Source organism: Lathyrus oleraceus, chromosome 7, assembly GCF_024323335.1.
Source record: "Lathyrus oleraceus cultivar Zhongwan6 chromosome 7, CAAS_Psat_ZW6_1.0, whole genome shotgun sequence".
Lineage (NCBI taxonomy): Eukaryota > Viridiplantae > Streptophyta > Magnoliopsida > Fabales > Fabaceae > Lathyrus > Lathyrus oleraceus.
This window is the reverse complement of record NC_066585.1, coordinates 515257228-515276074: the sequence shown is the minus strand read 5'-3', so window position 1 is coordinate 515276074 and position 18847 is coordinate 515257228. Positions and strand designations below refer to the sequence as shown.

At 31.5% G+C, this 18847-nt stretch overlaps 1 protein-coding gene across 1 annotated transcript in view; it reads right to left on the bottom strand.

Annotated features, from left to right (window-relative positions):
* Positions 1-611: 611 nt before the first annotated feature.
* The window catches only part of LOC127104679 (vesicle-associated protein 1-1-like), a 52105-nt gene continuing 33869 nt past the window's right edge, over positions 612-18847 (bottom strand). The window contains exons 3-5 of the mRNA XM_051041850.1: positions 1097-1187; positions 930-1045; positions 612-763 (exon numbers count right to left, since the gene is read on the bottom strand). Coding sequence (XP_050897807.1) covers positions 692-763; positions 930-1045; positions 1097-1187 — 279 coding nt within the window. The 3' untranslated portion in view covers positions 612-691. The remainder of the gene's footprint in view (positions 764-929; positions 1046-1096; positions 1188-18847) is intronic.

The following is an 18847-nucleotide window of genomic DNA, read 5'->3' as shown; positions in this document are numbered from 1 at the left end:
TAATTTTAGCCAAAACCAACCCAAAATATGTACAAACACCCATATGGACGGTGATTAAAAAAACAAAGTTTGAATATTTTATTAAATTACAAAAACAAAAGAAAATGCAAGTCATCATGCATAATAATAATTAAGTGGTTATACATCAAATTTGCATAGAAAATTTTCATCCTCCTTAATGCATAATGGAGCAGAAGTTCACTTGCTCTCTAACTATAATATTCTCTTTAGTTTGATTATTTAATTTAATCTAATGTCCTAATCACCCTTACATTTTTATATAAAAAATTCACACTTATGACAATTTTTTTGAATGGATTGGTCTGGTAAAGACTTAAGCCTTGAAAGTGTATTTTTCTTAAGATTAGATTCAAATCTTACTGGATACTAAAAATTATTATATTTAGACAAATCGTACAGAGTTTTTCCCTAACCTCAAATATTAGTCGATAATTTTACCTATAGAAAATATTGATCGATTAGATTGGTCTCTTTATATTAATTAATCAGTCGCAATGCAAGATATCAAATTAAAAAAAAAAAACTCTCATGACAAAGCTTTAAATACACCATTTATTAGAGAAAACAAAAAGACTGTTGTTTATATTAGGATTTGGCATAAAAGAATTAAATGCATGCAATAAATCAATCATTTAGTTGAATCGAGTAGACACAAAACATGATAATATGTTCATTGAGGAGGAGCGACATAAACAACATTCAATCTGCATTCTTCAACCTCATAGCCGGAATCTTTATAAAACTACATGCAAAGTTCAAATAAAACAATTAAATTATGCAATATATGTATATGTTAGGTTATGATTCTCTAATTAAATTATGCAATATATGTATATGTTAGGTTATGATTCTCTAATATCTATCAAGAAACATATTGTTGTTTTTCAGAGAAAGAAAGAGAGAGTTACCATTTGTGAAGTGATATCTTTTATGATTGTTTCGTGCTTTGCAACTATGCTTCGAATGATAATCTTATCTTTGCATTGCATGTCAAGAGGTGCTTCCTTTGGTCCTCTCATTGTAACTACAATGTGAAATTATACATTATATATGTGTGAGTGTGTGTGAGAGAGACCTGTAATATCACAAGTAGACCTAGGCAACACAACTCCAATGTAATTTGGCCTAACACTATAATTCTTTCTATTTGAAGACCTAACCTTAATCTGCACCAACAACACCAAAGAGTATAGCAACAAATACACGCAAATTAACAAATTCAAAGAAACTGATTGAGTAAAATAATGAGAACTTCCTCCAAGCAAGCAACCGCCTACGCCACTTCCACGCTTCATCGTTCTCCCCCACCCCATCTCAGCTAAATCAAATATCTTACACTACTACAAATAAGATATTTTACAACGAAGTTTTCACCTAGAATAATAAAAAATCGAGGAAATGTATCTAGGGAGTGTCATGTTCTATTTAAAAAAATATACAAAACATATTCCCTCAAATTTCTTAAAAACCGAGGGAATATAACTATAAAGGAGCTCGCTTTGAATCCTTGTTACTGAATTTTATTTTATTTTTCAATGGTTTAATTAGTATTTCTCAGTTGACGTCTTTCCAGCTTCCCTTTTTCGTTGTTAATATTTTTTTTTCAATTTTTTTTAATATTAACCTCAGTTACATGGTCCAACTAAGAGGTAATATATTTTGCATTAATATTTTCAAATCAATTTTTTCAAAATCCATTTTTAATTTTTAATTTTATATATTCAAATCCTCGGTGTTTTTAAAAAACCGACGTGATTGATATTTTAAATGTATTTCTAGAATATGGCGCTATGGTGATTTTTTATATATATCTTTAATTAAAACATACATGTCTTTTTTTGGGAAAATCGACATGATTTCTATTTTGCATGAAATACTTCAGAGAACTGGACTCTAATTTTTCATTTACATATCAATTCTCAAACTTCATATTGTCATTCTCATCGCAAAAAGCCTAGGTGATTTTCATCGTCACTCTCATCAAAACTCTTCCAACAATAGTATTCATCAACACTCGATCATCAAAAGTCATCATGTCTGAGGTACATTTGTTCTTCTTTTTCACGGTTGTTCTTCTTCCAACATTAGGTTTATATCCTTGAAATGACTTTAGTATCACTGAAATGACTTTAGTTTCTCGTGATTATTTATTTTTCCATTTTGATCATTTATTTTAGCACCTATTAAACCAATGTCTTCTATGAGTTGTTTTTCACTTGCGTTTGTTTCACTTAAATAGATTTAGTATCACTAAAATGGCTTTAGTATCACTAAAATGGATTTAGTTTCTCTTAATCATTTGTTTTTCCATTTTGATCACTGAAATGTTCTTAGTATATTTCTATGTGTTGTTTATCAATGAAATTGAGTTAGTTAGTATGTTTCTTTATTTATATAGTTATGGCTGATTCGACAAGCACCTCCAATACAACATCTACTGCAACCTCCTTCAATAAAAAACATAAAGTAAAAATTAGAGGTGTCATGATATATATCAAGGTGAAAAAAGCCCATGAAAATAGTGTTCACTACCCGATTACAGTTGATGTTGCAATCGACAGGGCTTATGGTGAAAATGCTGAGGATTTTATAGATTACATCGTGTTACAAGGTAGAATTAAAGTGAGTATTTTGATAGATAGTTGGCACGACATTGGCGATGGATTGAAAACAACATATGGACCGATATTACGGTATTTATTTTAAATTTTATGATTTGTTTTACAAGTGTATATGATCATTTATTTTTTGTTTAGTTTAATACTAATAACAACTGTATTGTGTAAACATAGGAGGTGTTTGATGTTAGTCCAGAGGATAGTATGGTAAAAAAGAAATTGCTTACATATGTTGGTAAGCGTTTGAGGGGATTTAAGACAAAGCTCGCCCATAATTATATTACTCATCCAAGTGATGAAGATAAGCTTCCATACTTGATGTATTCATTTATTGATCAGGATGTTTGGGAGAAATTTGTAAAGTCTCGCACCACTTTTGAATTCTTGATTAAGAGAAAAAAACAGAAAGGATCATAGATCTAGAAATATCTATCCCCATAGGTTATCTCGTGAAGGATATGAAAAACTTGAAAATAAGATGATTGAAGAAACAAACAAAGGGAATTGGAGGTGGAGATTTTAAAAGCCTTGATCACACTCCATCTCCACCATCACACCATGAGAAATAGAAGAGGGCACGTAAAAAAAAGAGGCGAGTTCACACCAGAGGCTACACGTGAAGTGGCTGAAAAGATTGTAAGTAGATACTTTTCAACAATATTTATTTTAGTTAAATCAATTTGGTAAAGATGAAATTTTATATGTGATGTAGGATGTAGTAGTTGAACAATACAAAATCGTCCTCTTCGTTCTATAAGGTCGTCATGACATATTGGTAGAAGCAATTGAAATCGAGGAGCATCCTGGGTGTGTCCGTGGTCTTGAAAGAGGCGTTTTATTCAAGTCACGTTTTGGGCAATCTGAACAATCTAGAGAAGTAAACCATAGGAGAAAGATCGAATAAATAGTTGTTGTAAAGGTGAGTGAGGTAAGGGAGAAGTGGGTTCAGGAGGAGAGTGAAAGTTTGTTGCACCAGGTGCGAGAAAGTGTCCAGAAGGAGCAAGATGAGCGAGAGAGGTTGGCCTAGGAGTAGCGAAAGAAGTCGAATGAGAAAGAGTTTGAGAAGATGTCTGAGAAGTGTATCCGCGATGTACTTGAGGTATAAGTATAATTAAAAAAGTTGTGTTGTATGTTGTTGTTATTATTTTTTGCGTATTTTAATTTTTGTATTGTATTTCTGTTTTTTTTATGATGCATAAATTGAATTGACTGGGTCTACTCAACCAAACAATTTCAAATGCTCAATTGTACATTCATGATAGTTATGGATGGTACAACCACGAAAGAAAGTTGTTCTACGCAACTGGACAATATTGAAACCACACCACCACAACTAGATAACACTAAGAGACTTTTAATGATATTAGATAGTATTCCAGACATTTTCAATAATATTAAATTAAGTCATGATCTAGATCAATTTTACGTACTTCCTAAGACTTCTATTATGAAATTTTTAAAGGGTGGCGAATGGCTAGACACTACCATATTACAATTGTGGTTCTCCTAAGTATAATGTTTTTATTGATTTATATTTATGTTCATATGTTCTCGTGCTTTAACATAAAGACTTGACTCTTGTAGGTTCTTGCATGATATGTGTGTTGAAAGGAATTTAAGAAAGTATTGTTTCATAGATCCAGGGCACATTAGCCTTCATGATGGTATGATAGCAAATAATATCGCACTTTACGTACAAGAGAAGTTGTGGAACAAGAACAAAGAATGTTATTTGATCCCGTTTTTCCGTCCGTAAGTATATATTAATTTGTGTTTTCATTTATAAATCCATTTTATACATATTACTAACTATTCTCAATGTTTATGCAGTAATCATTGACAACTAATTATTATATGTCAGAAGCAAAATGTTGTAGTTATGTTTCACTCGTTGCACAAGGAACTTGATGAAGTTATGATTAACACTTTGAGTGAGTGGGTGATATTATTTTTAATACTCAAATTTTACCTTTAGTTTTGAATAGTTTTTATTCATGTTTAATTTAACCTACATGTGTAGAGCAATGGAGAGATACAATGCAATTAAATATAATGTACTTGGTAGAAAGAAATTGTTTTATTATCCAAAAGTAAGTATATTGCTTGTGCGTTTTGACATTCTTTTATTTGTGTGTATTAGTGATATAAAAATATGAAAATTATTTGTAGTCATAAAAACAACCCGACAATTATTCTTGTGAATACTATGTAATGAGAGAAATGTTTGATATTGTGTCCGGAGGTATTACAAATGGATGGACTAAGCTTAAGGTATTAGTGTTGGGTCAAAAGGTATATTCATCCAAGTCCCACGTCGGGGAGTAGGAAAAAAATAGAATTTGAGTATTAATATAAATAGAGATAGTTAGTTTTACTTTTCTTCACAACAGCAAAATAGAGTATTTTGGGAGTATTGAGAATTTTGCTAGTTTTATGTTTAGAGAGGATTTTCTATTTTTCCATTCAAAAATAGTTTATTGAAATGGTCTCCTGTTTTTCCATTAAAAACTAGTTTGTTGTAAGGGTTTGAAATTTTTTCATTCAAAAATTGTAATTGAAAGAGGATTTAAAATTTTTTCATTCAAAAATTGTAATTGAAAGAGGGTTTGCAATATTTTCGTCCTTAAATTGTAATTAAGAGAGGGTTTGTAAATTTTCTGATTAAAATTATAATTGAGAGAGAGTTTATAATTTTTCTGTTCAAAAATTGCAGTTTGGAGGGTTTGTAATTTTCTCCTTAAAACTTTCAATTTAATGAGAGAATTTATAATTTTGTTTTGTAAAGATTATAAGTTGAATAATGAATTTGTGAGTTTTGTTTTTGAATTTTTTGCTTTTTTTATTTTTGTGGGTATGCTTTCGTGTGCATAGAAATTCGTTTTTTATTTTTATTTTTCCAACAATTGGTATCAAAGTCTGATTTTGATCAAGGAGGAATGAAGAGTCACAAAAAGTTCTGATCAAACAAGAAAGGAAGAATAACAGAAAATTATAATTATACAAATATGACTAATCATTATAATTATAATGATTGTTTTGAAGATGAAGTTAAAGACAAAGTGAAGATATGTGAGACTTTGGATGAATGGAGGATTTGTTGGGTCAAATAGTAAATTCATCAAACTCTCACATCGGATAGTAGAAAGAAAATAGAATTTGAGTGTTAATATAAATAGAGATAATTAGTTTTACTTTTCTACACAATAACAAAATATAGTCTTGTGGGTGTATTGAAGTTTTGGCTAATTGTGTGTTTAGAGAGTTTTCTATTTTTCCGTTCAAAAATAGTTTGTTGAGAGGGTTTACAATTTTGGCATCCAAAAATTGTAATTGAGAGAGGGTTTACAATTTTTCCGTTCAAAAATTGGTATTGAGAGAGGGTTTGCAATTTTTCCGTTCAAAAATTGCAGTTTAGAGGGTTCGCTATTTTCTCCTTAAAAATTGCAATTTAATGAGAGAGTCTGTAATTTTGTTTTGTAAAAATTAGAAGTTGAATAATGAATTTGTAAGTTTTATTTTTGAATTTTTTTCTCTTTTTTGTGTGGGTATACTTCCGTGTGCCTAGAATTTTTATTGTTCTTATTTTCTCAACAATTAGCTTAATCCATATACTTGTAATATATATATATATATATATATATATATATATATATCTATATATATATAATATATATATATATATATATATATATATATCTATATATATATTATATATATATATATTATATATATATATATATATATATATATTTCTTAAGTTAATGTTGTTGTTGTAAACTTATCAAAATTTAAGTTTTGTTCTAATTATAGGAGTTTAGCAAAAAAAATCACCATTCTCACACGAAGATATAGATCACATCTGATCACATTGAGTCGGTGTCTTCTTATCTTGTTATGAACCTCACACGAAGATATAAACTTAACTTGTATGGCAATAGATAACATTTAACCCCCAAACTATTAACTAAAATCAACGTAGCAACATAACTTATTACCTTGAATTTTATATAAAACCAAGAGGTAAAGTGGGATGCGCTTCATAATTTTGAAATTCAAAATATGTTGTTGCTAGGGATCGAACAAATGATCATTTCCATTATAACCCCGATTTTTGCAAAACCGAGGGGTAAGGTGACAAGTTTTCATGTCACTCTTCGTTACATCGACAATGTAACCGAGGTAAAAGTCATTTTATGTCTGATGTGAGATGTGTTATTTGTAGTAGTGCTACTAAATCTTACCTTCAAAGATGTATCATCAAACCAAGGATATATCCGAAATAGAGTAAAAGACTCATCTTATATTCTCCAATTAATATTATTAAACAACCAATTAATGGTTTCCACACTGGCAAGTGACTCTATTTATAAGTTAGGTCGTGCGCTACTTATAACAACAGATAAAGAAAACAACTGTTGTGAAATAATTTATAGGTCTTTGGTTCGAATCCCAACAACGTCATTCTTGAGTTCTAATATTTTGGATAACGCTCTACTTATAACAACGGTTGAATTAAAAACCTTTGTGATATTATTTGTTTTTTTAATATATACTTTTCAATTTTATGGTATTCCCAAATTTTTTACTTGAATATTTCTGAATCGTATAAGATCAGAAGCAGCAATACACCCATTTGTGAATTGAATTAGACCAAAAATTGTATTATATCAATGACACAATTCCATTAGGAATAAAATATTGTATATATCAAAACCAAAATGGCACAAAACAACTTACAATGGATACATCATTACATCAAATAATATTATCTTTTTGTCTTGGTGTCTTGTCCCTTGGTGTCTTGACTTTAAACACCTATAATTTCAAATAATAGTTGTTAGAAAATAACATCATTTTAAGTTATAACATACAATAAATTATGAATGAAGAATATAAAATACTTACTTGTTAATTTTTTCACATGCCTTCTTGATGATCGTTACGAATGGAATGTACATCATCTTTATCAATTTCTTCATATGAAATAGACACTTATGTTGCATAAGAAAGAGTGGAAGGAATATCAAAATTCTCATCATCACTATGAGGAATTTGTTTTCCTTTGAGAATAATTGACCATCTCCTCGATAAGTCCGTAGGGTCTGTCACATGAAAAACTTGTTTTGCTTGAGTAGCCATGATGAATGGTTCGGTGTTATAAGTTTCCTTGCCAAGGTCAAACCATGTGAATCCTAACTCATCAGTTTGTACACCATTGTTATTGGGAAGCCACATGCATTTAAATAATGGTACTTTGCAAATAACATAATTAATCGCCATAATCTCCTAAATAACACCATAGAACGCGGTGGTTGCCAAAATAGGATTCTTATCTTTCAAACTAGAGAAATACATGGATTTAGACTCAACAATAACCCCAATATTTTGCATTGTACTACGATCATCTTTCGCTTTTGTATAAAAGGAATAATTAGAAATTTTGTATGCCATCCAAGTTATCACAGTAAATTTTGGCATCTACAAAAATCATTTAATTGTCTCAGATGCAGCATCATCATTAGAAATCCTCTTATTAAACCAACTTATTATTTCCTTGTTGTGTCATGTCAATAACCACTTTTCATTCATTCATGAATATTTTTTCTTTATAATTGTTTTCTGAGTATCTATGTAAGGTTCAATTACCCTAAGATTATTCAATATATAAAAATGTGCTTCAAATACTACATCTCAATCCATTGACTTAACATTTAAACCTTGAGTACCTCTACCTTCAAATCGATCAACATGACAAGACTTTGGAAATTCCAATAGACTATGTTTTCGACAAATAGTTTGAACAAAACTCAACAGCTTCTTCTGTGATGTACATTTCAACGATCAAAGCTTTCGTACGGTGATGATTCTTCGCATATCCTTTAAATATCTTCATGTATCGCTCTATATGATACATCCACCTTAAATAAACTAGACTCCAAAATCTAATTTCTCTGACTAGATGAACAAGTAAGTGAACCCTAATGTCAAAAAAATGATGGAGTAAAATACATATTCAATTGACATAATATTATTTCAGCCTCATCTTCTAATTCATCTAACTTTTTTAAATCAATAACTTTATTACATATAATATTGAAGAATAAGCACAATCTGGTTATAGTTACTCTTACATTTTTTGGAAGGATGCCACGGATAGACACTGGTAAAAGTTGTTGCATCAAGACATGACAATAATGAGATTTTAAGCCAATTAACTTGAGATCTTTTATTGATACAATTTTCTTGATATTTGAAGAATAGGGAAACTTTGATACCATGCAAACACTCGCAAAAATAAATATTTTCCTTTTTAGATAGAGTGTGACATGCCGGAGGCAAATAAGATCTTTTTCCATCATATCTAAACAAGAATTTTTATTATCTTTAGTCTTGCCTAGAATGTTTTGAAGTGTTCCTATCAAACGATCACACACATTTTTCTCCACATGCATCACATCAAGACAATTTCTTATATCGAGTCTAGACCAATATAGAAGATCAAAGAACACCAATCTCTTTTTCCAAATATTCATATCAACCAAATCATCTTTATTCTTTAAAAATACATCAATAAGGTGTTCTTGTCATTGATAAACTTCATCGCCTGTTAAAGGTTTATGAGCGATTTCAAGCTCCTGCTCCCCGTTAAAAGTCTTCCGCAATCTATGATAAGGATGATTGGGTTTTAGAAATTTCTGAAGCCCAAGGTAAAAAGTGTTTTTTCCAAACTCAAGCTGGTGAAAACATGTATTAGATTCACATATTGGACACACTTTATGTCCTTTAACACTATATCCATCCAAATTACCATATGCAGGAAATCGTTAATTGTGCAAAATAACATTGCACGCATCTTATACTTTTCACCAGAATATGCATCACTAACGTCAACAGCTTTATCCCATAAATAATTTAAATCCTCAATTAATAGACTTAGATAAACATATATGTCGCTTTCAGGTTGTCTTGGTCCAGAAATCATCATACTTAACATCATATACTTGCACTTCATACTACACCAAGGAGATATGTTGTAAATCGTGAGAAGAACAGACCACGAAGAATGGTTAGTACTCAGATTACCAAAGAGATTCATTCCATTTGTGGAAATTCCAAGGCTGAGGTTTCTTGGCTAAAGGCCAAAATCCATAAACAATGAATAAATTTTCTTCCATTGCAAACAATCAGCGACATGACGAATGTTTCCGTAACAATTTCTTTCATCTGCATGCCATCTAATATTTTTTGTGTCATTCACATTAACAAAAAGTCTCTTTAACCTTGAAATTATTGGCAAGTACCATAATATTTTAGCAGGAGAACACTTCTTGCTAATATTGTCATTGTCATCATCATTGTTTTTCTTCAACTTGTAGAGCGACTCACCACATTTTATACATTGATCTAAATTTTCATACTATTTCTTGTATAATATGCAATCATTAAGGCATGTGTGTATTTTGACATACTACAAACCCATTTGACAATATCTTCTTGGCCTCATAACAACGATACAAGAAATTATTATCTTTTGGTAGCATTTATTTCAAAAAATCAAGCAATTATGTGAAACTTTTATCCGACCACCCACTTTTTGCCTTCAGATTAAACAGTTTTAACAACACAGACAATCGTTAAAACTGGTGCACCCATTATATAAAGTTGGATCTTTGTCCCTGCATAAAGTATCATAAATATGGGCTTTCATATATGACGATTCTCTAATATCACATAACATATCTTCTAGTCGATCATCCATATCTTCATCATCTACATCCATTTGTGACGTCGCATTTAGATTATTATCAATTTCTCCATACCACGTTCATGTTGTATAATTTTGATATATTCCATCACAACATAGATGATGTAATATTTATTTATTTTTTCGTTTTTTGATATTCCCGCAAACAACACAAGGACAATAAAAAATACCATTATTGTCAGAAATATTTTTTCGACGAATTCAAGGAATTCAAGAACTCCTTTCTCATACACCGGACCTAATCTATCAGCTTTAATCCAACTACGATCCATAATAAATTTTGAGATTTATATCAAAAGAATAATGTGAATGGAACACTAATGATACACCCTCAACATCCTAATATGATTATATGCATATGCATGTCCAATACCAAAACCTAAAGTATATTCACAAAATCTAAATAAAACATGAACATGTCAACATGAACAATAAGTATGACAATGTTAATGCCAAAAGTGTTGATTCATGAAATGCAACAAAGCGAATATCATTTATCTGATAAAAAAAGAAACCAGTAACCCTAGCGAAGAACATAAACATTCAGTAGCATCGGAGAGAGAATGATAAGGTACCGTAATTCGAAGAGGATGACGATTTCGTTTCCATAAATGATATTTGTTTCCAGATATGAATGGAAACGATGAAGATTTTTCTATCGCTATCGCCTCGTTTACTAGGGCACCATTGTGTGTTATGAATGAAATGAAATACCTATTATGTTTTAATTTTGTGTGAAATAATTTCACAACAGTTGCAAGCTTCAAACGTAGTGAAATATGGAACATATAACCACAGTTGAATGAAACAATCGTAGTTGTTATACTTTCAATTTTTAAATAACAATAAATGTGAAGGGACACATGTTTATTTTTATTGAAAAAAATGAAAAAATATTGATGTTGGGATTCGAAGCTTATCATCCAAATTCTATGACCACGGTTATTTTTAGGACCTGCGATGAAAAGTTTCTTAATAAAATAAAAAAGCATGCACATAAAAAATGTGATATGACTACGGTGGCAAAATGGTTGTTGTAATATTATGTCATCGAAGGTATATTTTGTAGTAGTGTAGTGAGGTTAACTTAAACTCTCATACCTCCATTTTCTTTTTTCAAACAAATAATATTCCATTTAAACCAATAAATATTTCTCACTTCATCACTCCCTCTCCATAAAAAAAACATTAAAAATTATTTCAAAAAAAAAATGATATATGAGGTCGCCTTAAAGAAGGAAAGAAAATATACTAAAATGGAGGACAAGAGAAACTTAATAAAAGTGGACTAACTTGATAAACGTGTCATTTGCTTCCCTGTGTGATTAATATACATTTAAACCTAACAACATCGTATAGTTTTAAGTTATTTGATGTACAAAATACTCCCTCCGTCCCATATTATAAGCTATTTTCATCTTTTTAGATTCATTAAATAACTAATGTATTTAATCTATATATAGACCAGATACATTAATTATTTAATGAATCTAAAAATGTGAAATTTGCTTATAATATGAGACGGATGGAGTATATCTTATTCATATTCTAATTTTGTTTTATACACATCATTTAAATTTAAGATTTGAAGAAAGAGTTAATATAAATGTAAACCTAATAACATCATATAGTTTTAAGTTATTTGATGAGTAAAATATATCTCATTCATATTCTAATTTTGTTTTATACACATCATTTAAATTCAAGATTTGAAGAAAAAAATCAATATAAATTTAAACCTAACTACATCATATAGTTTTAATTTATTTGATGAGTAAAATATATCTCATTCATATTCTAATTTTGTTTTATACACATCATTTAAATTTAATATTGGATGAAAAAATTAATATAAATTTATACCTAATAACATCATATAGTTTTAAGTTATTTGATGAGCAAAATATATCTCATTCACATTCTTATTTTGTTTTATACACATCATTTAAATTTAAGATTTGAAGAAAAAAAATTCCGTTGTCTCGAAAAGAATCATATACATCAATTCTTGATGTCTAAGATAAGTTGCAAAGCATAAGATACATAAATCCTTTATCTCTAATGCTTATCACAAATCAAAGATAATGTTAAAAAACACTTCATGACACAATATTAGTATGTATGTTAAATAAATTGGAAAAAATAAGTATAATGATTTAACCAATTTTGGCAATCAGAGTGCGTGTAACTTTAAAGAACATAATTGAAACAGAAACGAAGAAATATTATTGATGTTGAACTTCCTATGCATAATGCTCTTGATAGCAGTAATATTATTCATGTTAGTTTCTGCAAGAATCAAGTCGTCCACATAAACTAACACGAGTAAAATCAGTGTTAGTTTTATGTATGAATAGAGAGTAATCAGACTTAGATTGTGAGAATACAATGTCTATTATTATATTAGTTAATTTATAATTCCATGGACGAATACTTTCTTAAGACCATAAATAAATTTATTGAGTTTACATACCATATTTTTGGGTATATTAAGGCCAATCGGCATTTCATATAAACCTCTTTCTCAAGGTCCCCATGGAGGAAAGTCGTGTTAATATCTAATTGATGAACATGTTAATTGAGGGAAGAAAGAATGGAAAATAAAACCCTAATAGTTGTCATTTTAATGACAACTAAATGTTTCTAAATAATCTAACCCTTTTGTTTGACCCAAGCCTTTAGCAACAAGTCTAGCTTTGTATCTCTCAATGGCACCATTGGGTAAAAATTTCAACTTGAAAATCCATTTGCAACCAATTTCTCTTTTGTTATGGGGAGAGTAGTGACATTCCAAGTGTGTGTTATTGAGAGATTTAAGTTTATTAGTTATGGCTTATTGCCAATATGGATCAATGATGGAAGAAGAGTAAGAAGAAGGTTCCTTAATGGTGGAGATATTTAAATTAAATAACTATGATGATGAAATAAGTTATAATATGAGAGATAGTTAGAAAGAGGATAAGGATTTGTACCTGTATTATAGGGTGGAGAAGGGTTGGAGTTACCTAAAATGAATGAGAAATGGTAGTCTTGTAGATAGAAATGGGGTTTAGAAATTCTTGTTGATTTTCTTATGTATGTAGGATTGGGAGGTTGGTTAGTAGGAATAGAAATATGTTCAGTTGGATTAGGATGAGATGGGTTGGTATATATTGGATTCATTTGTAGTGGTTAGAGGTGGGTTGGAGGTGGGAAGATCAGTTTTTGTTTGATTTTGGGTGGGAGGTGGAGTATTGTGGTTGGGGTAGTCTAAGCTATCATAAATATATGTGGGTTGTATTAAGGTAGAGATGTAAGATAATTATATGATTTAAGTTGTTTAAAATGAAAAATGTGTTTAAAATAAATAAATAAATATACCGAAAGATGAAAACATTCTTATTAGGAACATCATATAAAATGGATCTTTTGACACCAAATGTAAACCCAAGAAGTACACACTTTTTGTATCTAGGGTCTAGCTTAGATTTATGAACAGTTTGACTACAAGCATAAACCAAACAACCAAAAGTTTTAATGCTAGTATAATCAGGAATGTCGTTGTAAAGTAATATAGAAGTATGTTTTTTAAAGGTGTGTTAACATGGTAGATCTGATGATGAATATCTTGAGTTGAGTAGTATGTTTTTTAAAGGTTGGTCCATGATCATATTTAATGGTCTTAATTGTTATATTGAACTGAGTTTGAATAAAAATGACAAAAGATTTAATTAAGGTAGAGGTTCCAAACTTATTTTTCATCAAAAAATCCATTAATAACAGCTAAAATCATAAATCATAGTTAGAAAGTATTTGTGTCCAAGTAAATAGGGAGTAGAAATAGGCCCTCAAATGTTCATATGGATAAGATCAAAACATTTTGAAGTTTTAGTCATACTATCAGGAAAAGAAAGATGTTTTTGTTTAGTGTGAAAGCAAGTATCACAAGGATCATAGGATTCAGACAAATATTACAAAGGAAAAAAAATTAATGTGAATTAAAGTATAATAAGAGCCTATTATGACACAAGTTACAATTATTTATGAGATGGTTATTGGGATGGGGAATATCATTAGGGATCACATTATTATTGAAAACAAGTAAAATGAAAGAGCATAAGCCTTGATGTAGTCTAGCTGTACCGATCTTCATCAAGGTATGTGTTCCCTGTATGAGACAGTGAGTAGAGGTAAATGTTAAGGCATGGTTTAAAGAAGCAATGAGTCTAGAAACATATACTAAATTCGTAAAAAACTATAGTATACATAAAACATCATAAAGATTGAAATTGTTAGAAAAATCAATGGAACCAAAAAAATTGATGGTGATGGTGGATTAATTAGGAAGCCATGTGTTAAGAGGCTTCATAGGTTTAATAAAAGTGACATAGGACATGGAATGTCACACATGATCAGTGGACCTATGTCTAAGAAACAACCATGTATCTCTAAATTTTGTATATTAAGATTCGAAGAAGAGATACTTGAAAATGAATTATGAGAAGTTTGAAGGTGTTGGATTGTGCTTGCAGTTGGAGGAACACTTTGATGAAGGAGATCCAACAATGCACGTTGTTGACCATTAATCAAAACTGAATGAGTGTGGCCATCTTCATCATTTTCTGCAGATTCCTGAGGCTGATCATCTATGATGGCCTAAGCAATTTGGGGCTTCTTAAGGTACAGAGGGAGGTCATGCTTTTTGAAACAAAACTCAATAGTATGTCCTAGATTGTTAAAGAATGTGCATATCTTGAGGCCTTTGGGCTTGTTGTATGAAGAAGGTTTATAACCAGAATCAGGAGGGAAGAGTTTCCCAAATATGTGATCAATTTACATACTTAGATAATATCCTTGACTAAAAGGAGAAAAGGGGGAAGAGTTTCTCAATAAATTCAGTGTTTAAGAGAACAAAAGGAATGAAGTCCCTTCTAAGACCCAATAAAATTCCTTAAATGGTATGAAGCAACAGGATCCTTCCGCACTACCAACAGTCAAGATTTTTTACAATCGTTGAGTTGGCACTATAACACCCTAGGGTAACCAGGCACTTAGTAACTTATTTTAAAAGTAATCAATGAAAAAACTTTAATTAATTAATGAAAAGTGAAAACAAGTCTTGTTTGGACAATTTAGCTGCACATTGACTAAAAACAGGTAAAAGGGACTAAGAAATCACCAAAGCAACACAAAGACCTTGCCAAAGAATTTTCCAAAAACAAACAAGGCTCACTAAGCCAATAACATAGACACGATTATCAATAAAAGGAAGAAAAAAGACTTCATGGCCAAGAAACTTCAGGGTTAAAATAATGACCTCACTAAGCCAAGAGCACAGGCGCAATTAGTAAGCAAAGGCGGTTCATGACTTCAGATATAAGTTACTTTAATGTGAAGGAAGGGTTTGGGTGCTAGGCGAGGGTGTGTGGCACAATTAGTGAGCTAAGGCGATAAAGCAAGTTGCAAGTGAGTTGGAATTTCTTAGCAAGGAAGAAAATGGTTGTGTTAAACGCATATGAGCGGTGCTCTTAGAAAGAATATATGTTCAAGCCCTATAAATAGGGATGTCATTTAGTTAAAAGGAGAATCCTCAATGGATTTGAGGTAGTTCTTAGAGAAAGTAGGTTAACACCACAAATCAGAACATGAGTGAATATGAGAGAAAGATTAAGAGTGGAAGGGTTGCTCGAGGAATCGTCATAGATGTTGTTCAACTTCTTTCTTGTATGACTAAATTATAAAGCTACGATGAATGAGCATAGTTAATTTTCTATTTATTTGTGGTAAGATGTAGTTGTCTCAATATTCATGTTTTGATCCCAACCATGGTGTTATATGTAATTCTTAAGTTTTAATATTGATGCATTCTTCGTTATTAATGCTTGTTTTGATTAGCTACCTAAAACTTATTTTCATGGTATGACCTGATATTCATAAGGAATTGGTCATTACTATATCCAAGTCTTCCATCTATTGGATATGCTAAAGTATAGACATAGATTTAGATTATATTTATATTAATTGTTAAACTTAATGTTAACATATTGGTTAATAGTTTGAGAGATCATTTATTATGTAATATGACTGATCTCATGTCATTGAACCGGCCTATAGGATTATCTGGATTGAGTAAATACATTCAGCTTGGTTGTTTAACCAAAAACCATTCAAGTTGTGCTCATACTTGCTCTCTCTAAAGCATGACTCCTGTTGACCAAGTGACTCCAAACATAAGAGAGGATGAATGGTAATATTATAAATCAAATATAATTTAAAAAAACATTTATTAAAAATGGTTTATATTACTCCAACAAAGTTAAAGCAATGAAGAAGACCGAGAAGAAAGAATTAGAGAGGAACGAAAAAAATAAAATGACAGAAAGTAAAGAGGTAGAGTTAGAGAGATTGAACCAAAGATTTATACATATTAGGCATACCACGTTGCTTACTTAGATCCCCAAGAGTTTACTCTTGAGAGTTCAACTAATAATAAGTCTTGAGATTTTAAGGATATGCCGACTGTCATACCCCAAAATTTGCCCGTTAATATTACAAGGCATTTTTCAAGACACTCCGACTTATTCTGCAAGGCACTGATCTTAAAGGAACAAGGGCCCAGCTCACAACAGGCCCAATCCAAGAAAAGGCCCAAACTAGATTGCTCGCTAGGCGAGCAATCCCTTCGCCTAGCGAACCCCTCGTCATGACACTCGCCCCAGCGAAGCGCCAGATCCAGTAAAAGCCCAAAATAGCTTGCTCGCTAGGCGAGCAATTCCTTCGCCTAGCGAAGCTTGCGAATATCAGAATTTCTGGGTTTCATTCTGAGCCCATTAGGTCATAACAAGAGCACTATAAATAGCCAAGCCTTCAGTCACGAAAGGGGGAAGAAAAAGGGGGACGGGAGAACGGAAACGGAAAAAGGAGAGCCCTAGCAAGCAAACCCTGATACTTACCGGAGGCAAACCCTGAAAGAACTCGGCGGCACCAAGGTCTACCTCTGCCCAATTCAATCCGATTTGCCGATTCGAAGTCACAACTCAGTTGCTAACAGGTTTACATTGCTATGATTGTCTTATGTTCTTAATTTGCATATGGCTTTATGATTAGATTTATGAAATATCTTAAGTTTGGCATGTGAACTCCGGTATATACCTGAATACTTTAAATGATTAACCATATAATTGCAGTAATGAAATCCATAGGGTTTAAAATTGGTTGAGATTGTACTGATATCAAATTCAAAACCAGCAGCCGCTCGCTAGCACATCGCTAAGCGAGCCTGTAGCGAGCATTCGCTGAGCCTTCGCTAGGCGAAGCAGAGGCGAACGGGACAGTGGCTGCTTTGTCTCTTTGCTGTTCTATCTTATGTTTATCTAATCATGATTTATCATAATTCTGCATCATTTGGCCTGAGTTCATGACTGTTATGTTTATTTTATGGTGCAATTGTCAAATCATACTTTATCTCAATGCTCTAACCCGTGTGTTGAATGGTGTAAAGGCTTGCATATTCTCGAAGAAACGGTCGGCTAGGTATTCCACCTTATGTGTGGCCCTTATGGAGATTCACCCTGAATTACTCAATTAATTTTAATGTATTAATTTTATGGCGAAGATCCACCCTAATGGCTTAATTGATCTTAATGTATTAATCTTAATGCGGACCTAATTACCTACTTGATTACGGTTACCTAATTAATTGTAAAACTTTGTCTTTAAATAAGTGATCTCGGACCTCTCTTTGTTACCTTACGATTACGGTATTACGGTCATGTCCCGCGAATGTGGGGATGCACTTAGCAAAGACCCTTCGGTTTAAATCATCATAGTCCCTCGAATGTTGCCTTTGTCCCTCGATGACCCTTCGGTGTAGCCCACGGTTAAATGATGATAGTCCCTTCGAATGCTAAGGTATCCTCACAACTGTTGCCTTCAATGACCAATCGATGACCCTACGATGACCCTTTTACATCCAAAGGATAAAACTACTTACTTCTCAATAGTAAGGACAGTTTTACCCTCATAAGGATAGGAAATGCCCGGAAAGGCCTCGGACAGGTATAACCCTTAATTGCTCATTCATAACCTAAAACTACTTTTCACACCTCACACATTTCAAAACATCCTTTTTAGAAAATCACCACTTGGCATACATCCGTACTAGGATCATTGCCGAGTCATATTTTTCTACACGACTTTCAAAACTATACGAGATAACCACTTTGTATACATTCATACGAGAATCATTACAAAGTTAAATTCTCCTTTTCAAAACATTTGCCACACATTTCTCAAACACTTTTTCAAGCTAGAAAAACATAAATGATTGAGCAATTAAGAGCCCACGGATAACCATGGATACAAAGGGTGCTAATACCTTCCCTTTGTATAATGTACCTCCCGAACCCGAAAATCTAAATTAAGGTCTTTCCTGTTCTTTTCCACCTTTCCTTATTGGATAAAA